General features: G+C 44.5%; 1 protein-coding gene across 3 annotated transcripts in view; it reads left to right on the top strand.

Annotated features, from left to right (window-relative positions):
* The first annotated feature begins 2,026 nt into the window (after positions 1 to 2,026).
* MYH10 (myosin, heavy chain 10, non-muscle) overlaps positions 2,027 to 14,051 on the top strand; it is a 161,047-nt gene continuing 149,022 nt past the window's right edge. For all 3 annotated transcript variants that reach the window (XM_006863416.1, XM_006863415.1, XM_006863414.1), the window contains exons 1-2: positions 2,027 to 2,134; positions 9,198 to 9,573. In XM_006863416.1, the coding sequence (XP_006863478.1) occupies positions 9,229 to 9,573 (345 nt within the window). In that variant the 5' untranslated portion in view covers positions 2,027 to 2,134; positions 9,198 to 9,228. The remainder of the gene's footprint in view (positions 2,135 to 9,197; positions 9,574 to 14,051) is intronic.

The raw sequence follows: 14,051 nt of genomic DNA, 5'->3' as shown, positions 1-14,051 counted from the left end.
CCACCAAGGTTCCTTTGTTCTTTAAACACGCTTAAAATTTCAGAAGCGGAATGGACCTTATCATTCACATATATTTTGTTGGTTCTGACCCACAGCGACCTGAGTGTTGTTGTTAAGGACCATCAAGTCAGTTCCCACTCATAGTGAACTTGTATAGGGTTTCCAAGGAGCTGCTGGTGAATTTGAACTGCCAACTTTGAGGTTCAGACCAACCTTGTGGTCCAATGCTTATGTTGCAGCGCCATACCAGAACTCCACACATGTATTATGTTGCTGGTGGCTATGTGCTGTGGAGGCAGCAACCCTATATTATGTTTTCGAGGCTGTAAATCTTTATGGGGGCAGTAAGCCTCATTTTTGTTTTGTGGAATCACTGGTAGTTTTGAACTGCTTACCTTGAAATTAGCAATCTGACTGTAACCACTGCTACCAGAGGTTATCATAGTAAACTGGTATTATACGTTTAGACTCTATTAAGAGAACAGAATTCTTCATGGAGTCAAGTCACAAGACACCTGGACAAGCGTCAAGCAGGTGGGGGTGGGGAACCAGAAGTGCCAGGACAAAGGGACAAAGCAAGGGACTGATTTAGATTTCCCCAGGAAGGACTCTTCTCTCAGCCCCCTTGGAGCCTTCTCTGAAATCTACCAGCTCTTCCTTTTACTTTCCTGCCTTGTTTTGTTTTATTCTCTTTTCAAGAGGAGGCGTTTTCTAGGCTTAGGCATTTACATCACATCACATGTACTAAAACGCATCCGTATGGCACATTAAACATCTACATCTGGCCGTAAACATTTTTGGGAGGAATTTTACAGTTTTCAGTTTATATAAGAATAAACCATTGGTTTTGATCTTGTAACTTAAAATGTACTATATTTTATATAGCATCTTTATGAAAGAGTTGACTAGGTTATGCAGACATTAAAGATTTTTTTAAGTTTGATTTTCACCATTTTCTTGATTTGGAGCCTTTTGTTTTTCGGTCTCATACGTTTTTTCTAAGGCCCTTGAAAAGCTCACAGGCCCTAAGGGATACGATAGCCTAGCAAGGAATTCCATTTGAGGAATGAATGAATGAGGTGAATGATGTCCTGCCCCACCCCCTCAGTCATCTCTCCAAGGCTGGGTCCCTTCTCACTATTCTGGAATTCAGCCCTGCCTGGGGGCTGGGTAGGGAGGCCCTCCCTAGCCAGCACAGAAACTGCGGCAGCGACGAAGCCTAGCGCTCCGCCAGTCGAGGCCGGGTCAGTTCGGGAACCTAAGTTCGGACAGTGGCCGACCAGTCACCTGGGCTCCGCAGAACCTGTGCGCATGGGCGGAGCTGCACCTCAAGCCTTGTCTCCCCTCCCCCACTGCAGGTGAGCAGAGCAGCAGCCCCCACCCTCCCTCAGCCCCGGGGTGACGTAAGGCCTCTGGACCGCGCACCAGCCCCGCCCCTGCAGTGAGCACCCAGGGCCAGCGACGCGGCACTCCAGCCCAGAGTGCAGCGGGACACGCCGGCTGCGGCAAGCACTGGGGGTGGCAAAGCGCTCGAGTGGGCTGCAACTACGGCCCTGACGTAGGGCCAGCCACATCCACTTGGACCTTGGGGCGCCTGACCACCGCTGCCTCAACACACCTGACTTGCGGTCCGCACCTCTAAGGACCGTGCGGCTCATCTACCCCCGCAGTCTCCGCACCCACTGCCTCGCGGAATCATCGGGCACGTAGCCAGTCTCAGCTGTCCATCTCCGCGCGAGCCAGCCAATCGCCGGCGACTGCCTCGGCCGCACCTCCCGGAATCGATGATGGGCGTGAGCGGCAGCCTATGAAATCTGCGCTCCGTTTGCCTTTGCTGGGAGCGGGAGCCAATGAGCATCGTTTCAGGTGGGTGGAGGGATCCGGACCTTGGGAAGGTAGCTTCGTTCGGGTTGCTAACGTCTTCCCTTGGAGATGGGCGCGCAAACGGACCAGTGGGTCTGGGGGCGGCGGTGATGGGCGTGGAGCTGGCCCAATGAGGGTGGGAGTGGGTGGGGCAGTCTCGAGCAGCAGTGCTAAAGGAGCCCGGCGGAGGCAGCGGTGGGTTTGGGATTCAGGCGCCGGATCTGTGGTCGCGGCTGGGAACGTACGCCGGTGCCACCATCTTCGGCTGAAGGTGAGAGGTGCGGCTGCCGGGGTCCGAGGTCGGCGGCTGGAGGTGGGGAGGCAATTTGTAAAGGGAGAAGAAGAGGATCCCGGGCTAGGGCGACGGGGCACCCTGGAGGGCAGGAACAGAACCCGGGCGGGAGCTGGAGGGAGGCAGGAGGGGGCTTTGGGCGGGAGGGTTTTTGCTGCAGGCTGTAGATTCATGCCTGGAGAGACGTCGGGGTACGGGAACCCCAGTGGATGGAGAGACCCCTGGCAAGCTGGGAGTAAGGTCCTTGAGGCTGAGACCTCTGCAAAGAACAGGGCCTGGGTGTGCGGGAGGGCGACCCCCTGGGGGTTGTTGAGGATGGAGATCTGGGATTGGGGATGTGGAGACCTGGTACTTGGTGTGTGGACCCCCTGAGGGCATAGGTGGTGTGTAGTATCCGGGTCGGGTGTTCCGGGGTGTTCCGTGGGTCTGTCTCTGCCTCCTAGCAGGGGAGGGGGTTCCTGGGGCGAGCTGGAAAGCGCGATCCTGGTTGGGGCGGTGTTGGGGTTGGGGCGCTACAGAGGAAGGGCCCTTGGGGGTGGTCTGGACCGGACTGGGCGCCCCGGCGCGGAGGACTCGGAAGGTTAGCGGCGCTTCCCGGACCCGCGGGATGGAGGGCTGGGAGGGCAGGGGCACGGCGCAGCCCGGGAAGCGCGCGGCGGGTGAGGGTAGAGGCGGCCGCGAGCGTGGGGAGAACCTAACTCCGCTGTTGCTGGGAAGGAGGGCCGGATGGGGTGTATGTGAAGAAGGTGGGATGGGGTGAGGTGGGGGGGACGTGGTATAACTGCTCCTGAGACCTCCCGAACCGGGCTGGATGCTCGGCGAGGCCCGGGCGGTTTGGGGGGGCGAGGCGGGAAATGTGGCGGGGCGCGCTGCGGCAGGGCGGCCGGGGGGAGGGTCAGCCCTGGTCTCGGGATCCCTTTATTGTGCTAGCGGTGGGGAGAAGGGCTCTCCGCAGTCTCTTCCTTGTCTTCTGCTGTTGAGGTCACACCCTGGTCCCATAAAATCGGACTGGAATGGGATCGGAGGGAAGTTGAATTAGCGAAGTGCTGGCGTTGGCTGGGGCTTTGTGGGCCTGTGGTGGGCGGATGCGACTCAGGGACTGGGGGAGGCCCCCAGCCAGGCCTGGTTAGGATCTGGGGCCTTAGGCTGGAGGTTTGTGGTTCAGCGGGTCTGAGCAGGGGTTGGTGAGGTTTGGGTAACATGGCCTCTGCTTATGACCGTTATCTCACTTTCTTCGGGCTCTGCAGCTCTCTTCAAGATCACTGCGGTTGATGGAAGGGGGTGGGGTGGGTGGGGTGGGCTGGGGTGGGGTAGGGAAAGCAGGCGGGGTAGATCCCAGACTGCAAATGAAACAAAGACTGCTGTTTTCATTGAATAATATAATACTAAATATAATACTTAGACTTTGCTGAGATTTTCTTTTTTTAACATGGAAACTGAAGATTCTTTGAGGCAGGCATAATTATTCTTGATAGTATCTCACTCTGGAAAACTTTAACCTATTTATTGTTTTATCTCCTTCATCAATCTGCCCTTATCAATTATTCTTCTAGCCCCATGCTTTGGGTGTTTAAGTATGCCCTGTCTGACTCCGATTCTGGAAAAGTGGCCATTTTATGCATCTCCTTACTCTTCTGCATCTTAAATACGGCTCTTCCCCCCTCCTTATCTAGAGAAAGCATATGGTGTAATTGTGCCATATAGCACCAGCTTTTGCAGCAAAGAGATGTGATCTAGGAGAGCTTCTTACTTGGTTTTTTATTTAGACTCCTTTGGGAAATCCTTATAATGGAGACAGGCTGGAGGGAAGGTGAGATGGAGGAAAATTTGAAGGGCATGTTGTATGGTGAAAGACTATGCTTTCGCTGTTTATGAGCTTTAACCATTGCAGATGAAGAATTAAAATTCCTGGTGTTGGGTCCAAGTTTTGGAAATAATATAACACAGTGTGGAGATATGAATTGTGGACAGTAGGTTTGTTTTGTTTTTGTGGTCATTGGTTAAGTAGAATTTTGATAAATTAACAAACTTTTGTACATCCCTGTACTATAAGTGATTTCAACTGTGATATCACACAAATTAGGACAGATCTGTTGTAGTTTATCCGTCTTGGAGAGATGCTATATCATAATTTATTCATATATATATATGTATGTATGTATATATGTATAGGGACTTCTGGTGTGACACTGTAGGATAAGCACTGGACTGCTAACCACAAGGTCAGTGGTTCAAACCCATCAGCTGCTCCTTGGAAACCCTATACAGGGTTGCTATGAGTTAGAACACACTTCAAGGCACTTAACAATACACCTACAGTAGATGTAAATGCTGGGATGCAGTTGAGAAGTTTGCTGGCTGGCATTTTATTGGAAATTAAAAAATGGCTTGGGAAAGGATGGAGTCCTAGAAGAGGTGTGTGTGTATGTTTGTCTGTGTGTCTAACATCAGTGAATGGATTGGGAGCTTTGTGTAGGGGCTGATACATACTCAGGTATATATACTTTAGCTGTAATCAGTGCGTTGTTTCAAGAGGCTCAAGAACCTTCAGATTCTCTCTTCATGTCTTCTACAAAGGTTCCTATTTACTCCTTTTCCTTCTAAGTATGTTAGATGCCATGGATCCAGAGACCCTATGCACAACAATAAAACCCTACCAGGTCCTGCACCATCCTCAAAATTGTTGTTTGAGCCCATTTGTTGGCGCCACCCTCTAATTATAGGTAATGTTACAATAAACTGTAAACCTTTTACCAGATTGTGCTAGTGTACTTGGTGATCAATTCTGAACGTCTACAATTGATAAAGTTTTTATTTTGTAGAGAGGCGTAGTATATACCATCTACCCTTCAAGTCTTTCCCTTTTGCCCTCCCATCATTGTAGCAAACACTGGAGCCTGGCCATGGGTTTCATCCCTCCTTTGTTGCTTGTTAGCTGTGAGACTTTAGGCCAGTTATTGGCTTTGTCTGTACCTCAGATTCCTTCTCTGTAAAATGGAGCTATTAATAGAGCCTACCTCATGGGGCTCTTGTGAGGATTAGAGTTGATATGTATGTAAACTGCTTAGAATAGTGCCTGGCCATCATCAGCAGTATACAACAACAGAATGCGTTACTTGTAAAATTGTAGTATTCTCTTTTCATCCAAGCAAAGCATTTTGTAGTAGCTCATTGTTAGATACTAGCATTATTAGGATTTGGGTACCAAATGTATAGTGGAATGAAAAAAACAAAAACGACATCTATAGCAAGCACAGATTAAAAGTAACAAAATAACTTCACTTGTTCCATGAAGTCTTAATTAAACAGTTTGAGCTCCTACTTCTACTATAGGGCAAGAAGAAAGCAGAAAGAACAGTACAGAATGTTAGGAGAAGGAGAAGGATTCAATTGCAAGATTGACCTGGAAAGAACTTCAAACAGGGTAATGTTTGGGTCAGGATTTGAAGGAATGATAGATGGATTTTGGGTTGTGGAGGAGATGTTGAAGATGACCGCGAGGCCATTCATGTCATAAAAGTGTGAATCGTTCCACACTGTGCTGGCTACTAGGGTGGATAAGTGCTTGAGGTACATAGCAAAGAACAGGAAACTGTTCGTTCGCACAGTGTTTCATTACTTGTAGAAAAATCTAGAACAGTAATCTGTCATTCCACAACATTAGCAATAGTCGGCACTATTGGTAATACATTAAATATTGTTTCTTGAATTTTAACGTTCATGTGCATGTAATTTACCTCCATGAAACTGGAAGCATTTTGTAATTACTTTTACAGTCTGATGTTTTTTTCTTAATGTGATGAAATGATAAACATTTTCCCACCTAGGTTTAAATTTAATAGTTATAAAGAAGCTAGAATAAGCACTAATTTGATAAAATAATTTTTAAATATATAATTTACTTTCTGAGAAGAAGACATACTCTGGAAATGGCCAGTTCATTTATCCTAATTTATAGTTGCCCACTAAATTTAAGCATATAATTATATGCCCAATATAAAATTAAAGAAATGAGTTTGTTTACTGGATGCAAGATACTTCCCTAAGTTTTTTTTAAAAAAAGGATTAGATTTAATTTTTTTCCACTCGATACCTAATAAGAATTTTAAGACTAACTTATTGTCATATTTAATGATAGTTAGATATTTTCCATTTTTAATAAACTTCTTAAATTTTTGTGGGTTTTATTTTTTTCATTTGTATGAAAGTTTACAGAGAAAATTATTTTCCCGTTCAGCAATTTCTACACATTTCATTTTGTCACATTAGTTGCAATCCCCTCAGTGAAACAATGCTCATCCCACTGACTCTGTCCTGAAGTGCAGGATGCCTGTCATATTATTTGTCTCCCAAATCACTTAGGATGATTCCCACATCAGAGCTGCGCCTCCCTTCTTAGTGGTTATTGTGCAGAAGACAGGAAGCTTGTTAATAGTCTATTAGAGCAGTTCCTAGAAGTGATGGGGCTTCGGAAACAATTCTTCAGAGGATATATTGCCCTCTCCTAGATATGTACCTATACAGGGTCTCTACGAGTCCACACACTTAGCAGTAACAAAGGTAGGTGCCTCAGGATCCCAGGTGGCGCTGTGGATTAGGCATTAGGCTGCCAACCACAAGGTCGGTGGTTCCAGTTTACCAACCAACCGCTCTTTGGAAGAAAGATGAGGCTGCCTGCTTCTGTAAAGATTTAGTCTTGTAAACCCTGTATGAGTCAGCCATGAGTCGAAATTGACTTGGTGGCAGTGGGTAAGCATGTTCCTAAGAAGGCAAATATGACCTAAGTTATAAAATGTGTTAGCATATACTTTGATTTGTGAAAGTCTAATGTTCTGTGTGTGGTGCTGTGAGTTAATGCACTGGACTGCAAGGTTGGTTTGAACTGCAGAGTCGGTGGTTTAAGTTCACCAGTTGTTCCTTGGAAACCCTGTACAGGGTCACTATGAGTCGGAATCCACTCGATGGCACGTAACAACAGCTAATAACACTAAACCGTTAGCATATCTATAAAACCATGTCATGAATTAGTCTAGAACATTGGTTTTCATTTTTTTTTTTTGCACCTACATAGCCTGTTAGGACTCCTGTTGTGGCACTGTAGTATAAGCACTGGACTGCTAGTCACAAGGTCAGTGGTTCCAACCCACCAGCTGCTCTTGGAAACCCTATACAGGGTTGCTATGAGTTGACATTGACTTGATGACACGTAACAACACTATATCCTGTCAGTACAGTATCAACCAGAGAGCTGTGGCCCAGCAATTCTCAAAGCCCAGCAGCATCTGTATCCTCTGGGAACTTGTTAGAAACTGCATTCTTCCATCTTTTCTCAACCTAGCGAATCAAAATGGGTGGGGCCTTGTTGTTGTTGTTAGGTGCATCGAGTCATTACCTTATGCACAGCAGAACAAAACACTGCCCGATCCTGGGCCAACCTCACTAGTGTTGCCACACTTGAGTCCATCGATACTGCCACTTGGCCAGTCTTTCTCATGGGGGTGGGGGGGGTCTTTCTCTTTTTCTCTGACCCTCCACCTTACCAAAAATGATATCCTTCTCAAGCGACTGGTCCCTCCTGACATATGTCTGAAGTATGAGAGACGAAGTTTGTCCATCCTGGCCTCCAAGGAGCACTCTGGCTGCACTTCTTCTAAAACGGATTTATTGGTTCTTTTGGCAGCCCATGGCACTTTCAGTATTCTCCTCCAACACCATAACTCAAAAGCATCAGGTCTTCTACGATCTTCCTTATTCACTGTCCAGCTTTGACCTAGCAATCTGTATTTTAAGTCTTCCAGGGCAGTCTGATGTGCCAACTGTAGATGAGTGTTGCTGCTGCCGTTATTATTGGCTGCCATCTAGGCAACCCTCCCACTTGTGGTGACCCCATGCACAACAGAATGGACTGTTGTGCTCCTTAAGGTTTTTGTTGGCTTCTTATTTTGAATGTAGATCTCCAGATTCTTACTAGTCTGCCTTAGTCTGGAAGCTCCGCTGAAACCTTTTCGATATCATAGCAACATGCAAACCTTCACTGAAAGTTAAGTGGTGGTGATGCTTGAGGTGCATTGGCCAGGAATCAAACCTGGGTCTCCTGCATGGAAGGTGAGACTTCTGCCGCTGTGGTTAGCAGCTCACCTGATTGAGTGCTAAATAAACGATCAGTAAAAGTCACAGAAAAAATATTTTCCTGAGTGGCAATGTTTCATTGTCTCCTGTAATGGTCATCCTATATCTGGAATATTGTGTCGGCTTCTAGGCCACACGTTCTAAAGGGACATAGCACATTGGAGTCTGTTTATATGTAAGCGATCAGGGTCATGAAATGAGCCTTGATGAATGATGGAATGCTTAGGCTGAAGAGGAGACAGAGGGAGTAGGAGCAGCTGCAGGAAAAGGAGTGGAGGCCTGAACAGCGATCCTCACATGTTCCAAGGGCTGTTGTGTGGAAGTGAAATTGCACTTACCCTCTGTGGCCCCATTTAATCACATAAATACCACATGGGCTGTAGAAATGCTGTAAGGGACTACTTGAGGCATTTATAAGGAAGAACTTTGAGCCCTGTGTCTGAAGGTAGAATGGGAGGCATATTTCTTTGCTCTCAAATGTAATCCTAATATGGTTTTGTATAATACTAATTCTAATACCATTCCATGAGCCTTTTATTATGCATCTCTCACCCCCATCCCCCACATTTTCCCATTTTCACTTTCATGCTTGATTTGTGGTAAAGTACAAGAGATTAAAAAAAAAAAAAAGTCAACCTGGCACTTTACCTTTTTCTGCTGCTTTTTCAGTCCTTAGTAACTGAGGACAAATCTTGAGTGGTCTTTAGACAACCCGAGGTATAATTTGTGGCCACCCCTGAAAGGTACCTGGGGACCAATATGACTGTGAAGAGGAATGTCCCAGATCCATAACTCCAAGCTTATTCTCTTTACATCTGCCAAAGAGTTTGTGTCATGTTTCTTAGAAAATGAAAGCTTTTGAACTCTTTTTATATTTTTAAAATATTTTAACATGTTTCTTCTCTTTTCTTAGAGGTGATTACTCTTGGATCCTTCTGTTTACAATGGCACAAAGGACTGGACTTGAAGATCCTGAGAGATATCTCTTTGTGGATAGGGCTGTCATCTACAACCCTGCCACTCAAGCTGATTGGACGGCAAAAAAGTTAGTTTGGGTTCCATCAGAGCGCCATGGCTTTGAGGCAGCTAGTATCCAAGAAGAGCGGGGAGATGAAGTTATGGTTGAGCTGGCTGAGAATGGAAAGAAAGCCATGGTCAACAAAGATGATATTCAGAAGATGAACCCACCGAAGTTTTCCAAAGTGGAGGACATGGCAGAGTTGACATGCTTGAACGAAGCATCTGTTTTACATAATCTGAAGGATCGCTACTATTCAGGACTTATCTACGTAAGTATTCCTTCCAAATGAGCATGTGAATCGGTGACTTGTGATTAATATGAATGATACAGATCCTGTTGTAATCAAATGAGAGTGTGGAATGCCCACACACTCTGTTTAACACTGCTCTTTCTATTAGATTGGTTCTCGGTTACCCCAGACTTACTCGGCTTTAAATCTTAACACATAATTTTAAATAGCCCAATCAGCAATTAAGCATAATAAAATGGTTCTTGAAGATTTATAGAAGTGATCTGGAGCACACTAAGATGGGAGAAAACATGTGGCAGAAAGACCAGGGAGTTTTATATAGAAGCAAGAAGCGAAAAACAAATTGATAGATATCAAATATCTCCCCAGGAGTATAGAATGGAGGAGGAGGGACAGTTTCCTTGGGTACAGGCAAATGGGAAAGATGAATACTGAGGTTTTTTAGAGGAAACAACTTGGGTTGAGATGAATGCTTGGGGGTTTCCCTTGTGGTTAGTGGCTGATGCATATGTTACAGTTGCTGATGATGTCATTGACCATATAGAAGTAACTGAAAACAATAAGAGATCATGTGGAAAGGAAAAATGCAAGCCAGATACTTAAAAAAATCTACAACGATGAAAAAGATTTCAGGGATTGCTAAGAAATAGTAATGACTTCAAATAAAGAGCAGAAGAGAGAAAAGGTAAGAGATTAATGATCTGGATTTGGAAAAAGATGGTTGAGTTTTATGCAAGGAGTGTGCGACAGAATCATCCAAGCACAAGTTTTCCCACAAATATTTCCTGGGCACCTGCTGTGTTGTAGGTACTGGGACTAGTATGATGAACAAGACAGACAAGGCCCTTGTCTTCATGATGCAAATGAGTCATCCTAAAGGGGAGAAGTTCAGAAAGTGAGACATGACATCTTATAGGAAATGAAACAAGGCTATGGGATGGGATTGGGTTGTTTTTGTTGTGAAGTGCCGTTGAGTCAGTTCCGACCCATAGCAACCCCATATAGGGTTTCCAAGGAGCAGCTAGTAAGCTTGAACCGCCGACCTTGCAGTTCAAACAGCTTTGCAGTCTGGAGCATTAACCCACAGTGCCAAGTAAGTGAAATGGTTTTCCACAGAGGTTCGGTGAAGGCTTATGAATTGGAATCTGATTCATAGGAGGGAGCTGTTGTTGTGTGTCACAAATTGATTCAGACTCATAGTGACCCTATATATAGCAGTAGCATTGCTCCATAGGGTTTCCCAGGCTGTAATCTTTATGAGGAGGAGCTTTGGTGGCACGATGGGTTGAGCATTGGACTGTTAAGTGAAAAGTTGATGATTCTAATGCACTAGCTGCTCTAGAGGAGGCAGTCTGCTTCAGTAAAGATTTATAGCCTGAGAAATCCTATGGAATAGTTTTATTCTGTCTTGTAACACTGTTACGAGTTGGAAGCAATTTGATGGCAAGAGGGTTTGGTTATTTTTTTTTTCAAATCTTTATAGAGCAGATCAATGGGTCTTATTTCCTATGGAGTGGCTGGTGGGTTTGAATGGGGCTGACTTTTCAGTTAGCGACAGAGCACATAACCAGGGCTCCTAAGGAGGGAAAATCTGATGACCTATGCAAGAGTAGTTTCAAATCTTGGTGGTCTCTCTCATGTATCCATTTATCATCCATCTGTATATCTACCTGTCTCTGTGAAATAGGATGCAGAAGGATTCAGAGGCATCATCAGGATTGGGAAGGAGATGGAAGAGGTTTGGAAAAGCGGGGAGGTCAAGGATAAGAAAAAGATCCAAGAAACAGCATCGACAATCCAGCTGAGATTGAATAGCAGAATGTACAGTACTACCAAATAGTTGTCTGTGCAAGTTTGCCAGATTATGGGATTGCTCTCTCATGGTTGTAAGGTCTGTGAAGGTCTGGAGACTTGTTCACTGTTGTATTTCTAGTGCTAGCACAGTGCCTGCACACAGTAGGTACAAATCAATGTCCTTTCTCTTCGATCCTCATCCAGCAAGTTCAAGGACCTGGCGAGAGGGCAGTTCAGTGGTGTTTCTGAAGTTTAGACTTGCTAAGAAGTCTGAACAGGAGGGAACTGATGGGCCAGGGACTAGAGGTTTTGATGACATACCAAACCAAGTACCATCGAGTCAGTTCCAACTCATAGTGAGCCTGTATCAGATTTATGAGACTATAAATTCTTACTGGAGCAGAAAGCCTCATCATTCTCCTGTGGTGTGTCTAGTGGGTTTGAAGTACGCATCTTATGGTTAGCAGTCTTGTGATCATCCTGCAGCGCCACAATGGCTCCTTGATGCCCTGTTGTTGTTAGGTGCCATCGAGTCAGTAACAACTCATAGCGACCCTATGCACAGCAGAACGAAACACTGCCCGATCCTGGGCCAACCTCACAATTGTTGCCACACTTGAGCCCATTGAGGCTACCACTTTGTCAATCCATTTTGAGTGCCTTCCATCCTGAGGGGCTCATTTTCCGGCACTATATCTGACGGAAGTAGTTCATCACTCCTTCTTGATAGTCTGTCTTAGTCTGGAAGCTCATCTGAAACCTGTCCACCATGGGTGACCCTGCTGGTATTTAAAATACTGGTGGCATAGCTGTCAGAATCACAGCAACTCACAAGCTACCATAGTACAACAAACTGACAGATGAGTGGTGTCCTTGATGACAGACTAGAGTAAATGGGAGTAAGGGAGTGAAAAACTGGGAAATTAAAAGTTGTCAGATTGTAATGTTAGCATCTGAGATTTGAGAGATGGGTCAGTTTTGGATTATGCTTGGTATAATCAGTTGCAAAGGCCTTGACAGATTTAAAACAGGAAAAATAAAAAGGATTTTGTTACATCTCAACTTGTTGAGCAAAAGTCTTGTCTTTGTGATGAAATGGGAAGTATGTACTTCTGCCATGGATTGAAGTGTGATGAATGCCTTGGGGAATAGCTTGTGTTGCAAGCTAAACTGATTTTTTTTTTTTTTTTTTTAAATAGAACATTTGTTATTTGGTAGAATGATGGATAGATGAACTATGGTTAACTGAAGTACTTGGCAGACAGTTTCTTGAAAATAGAGTCACCGAGTGGTGCAGACAGTTAACATGTGTGACTACTAGCCAAGAGGTGGGAGGTTTGAATCTTCCCGAGGTATCTTGGAAGAAAGTCCTGGTGATTTACTTGCGAAAATCAGCCATTGAAAAGCCTGTGGAGGTCAGTTTTTCTCTGACACACATGCACCATGCATTGGAATTGACTGCTTGGCAAATGGTTTTTTGTTCATTTTTAAAAACCATTGATACTGGTTTTTTGTTCATTTTTTTAAAAAAAATTATTTTGAATTTTTATCTATTAATCTATTTTTTATTGTGAATTGGGTGAAGTTTACAGAGCACTGGTTCTTGAAAGTTAACAAAATAAGCCTGTCACCTAAAGGAAAACAACTGACTGGCATTTGTTACCAAGGATAAATTTGCATTTTCCCATAAAAATGAAAATTTTGGGAAACGAATCCACCACTGTCAATTAAGAGTCCGAGCTGATTCTGTGGTAGTAAACAACAGCTATGAACTTAATGACTCTTCTGATAAGATAGGTAGTGATATTAATGAATATAAATTTTGATAGCAGATAATGAAATATCCTCCTTTGGTAAATAGATATCATTCAGTGAACCAATATTTTCCAAATAATATATGCATGATATTACAAAACTATATGTGGGTACAAGATTTGTCCAGTCTGTATATGAGAGGGCTATAAAAAGTTTGTGGGAAAATTCCATTTTTCAATTTCGTTTTTTTCCACCAACTTTTGAAGCCCCATTATATATAGTCTTTGAGGTCTTCAGTAATTTCTAAGAGTGTAAAAGAGCCTAGAAACCAAAAAGTTAGCATAGTTCATTCATTTTGTTGGAATATAGTATTCCACTTTAAAATTGCAATCAGTTTATTTTGTTCAACTCCATCACCATTGTTGGATTACGAGCCCTGGTGTGGCACTGTAGGATAAAGCACTGTACCACAAGGTTGGTATGAATCACAAGATCAGCGGTTCAGACTCACCAGCTGCTCCTTGGAGGCCCTTACAGGGTCTCTATGAGTTGAATTTGACTCAACAGCGCTTCACAATAACATTGTTGGACCTCTTTAAAGTATTAAAGAGCAAATATAGAAGTTTGAGGACTAAGGTGCACTTGACCCAAGCCATTGTATTTTCGGTTACCTAATACTGTAGTGGTTACTAATCGGGCTGCTAACTTCAAGGTCGACAGTTCAAAACTACCAGCTGTTCTGCGGGAGAAAGATGCAGCTTTCTGCTCCAGTAAAGATTTACAGCCTTGGAAACCCTTTGCAGGGTCACTATGAGTCAGAACCGACCGCTGAGTTATGGTGTTGGAGAAGAAAATTTAAAGTCCCATGGGCTTTCAGAAGAGCAAACAAATCTGTGTTGGGAGAAGCATACCCAAAATGCTTCTTAGAAGCCAGGATGGTGAGACTT

This window comes from Chrysochloris asiatica, unplaced genomic scaffold, assembly GCF_000296735.1.
Source record: "Chrysochloris asiatica unplaced genomic scaffold, ChrAsi1.0 scaffold00054, whole genome shotgun sequence".
Taxonomy (NCBI): domain Eukaryota; kingdom Metazoa; phylum Chordata; class Mammalia; order Afrosoricida; family Chrysochloridae; genus Chrysochloris; species Chrysochloris asiatica.
Note: the sequence above shows the minus strand (reverse complement) of the source record. Positions and strands in the feature narration are given on the sequence as shown.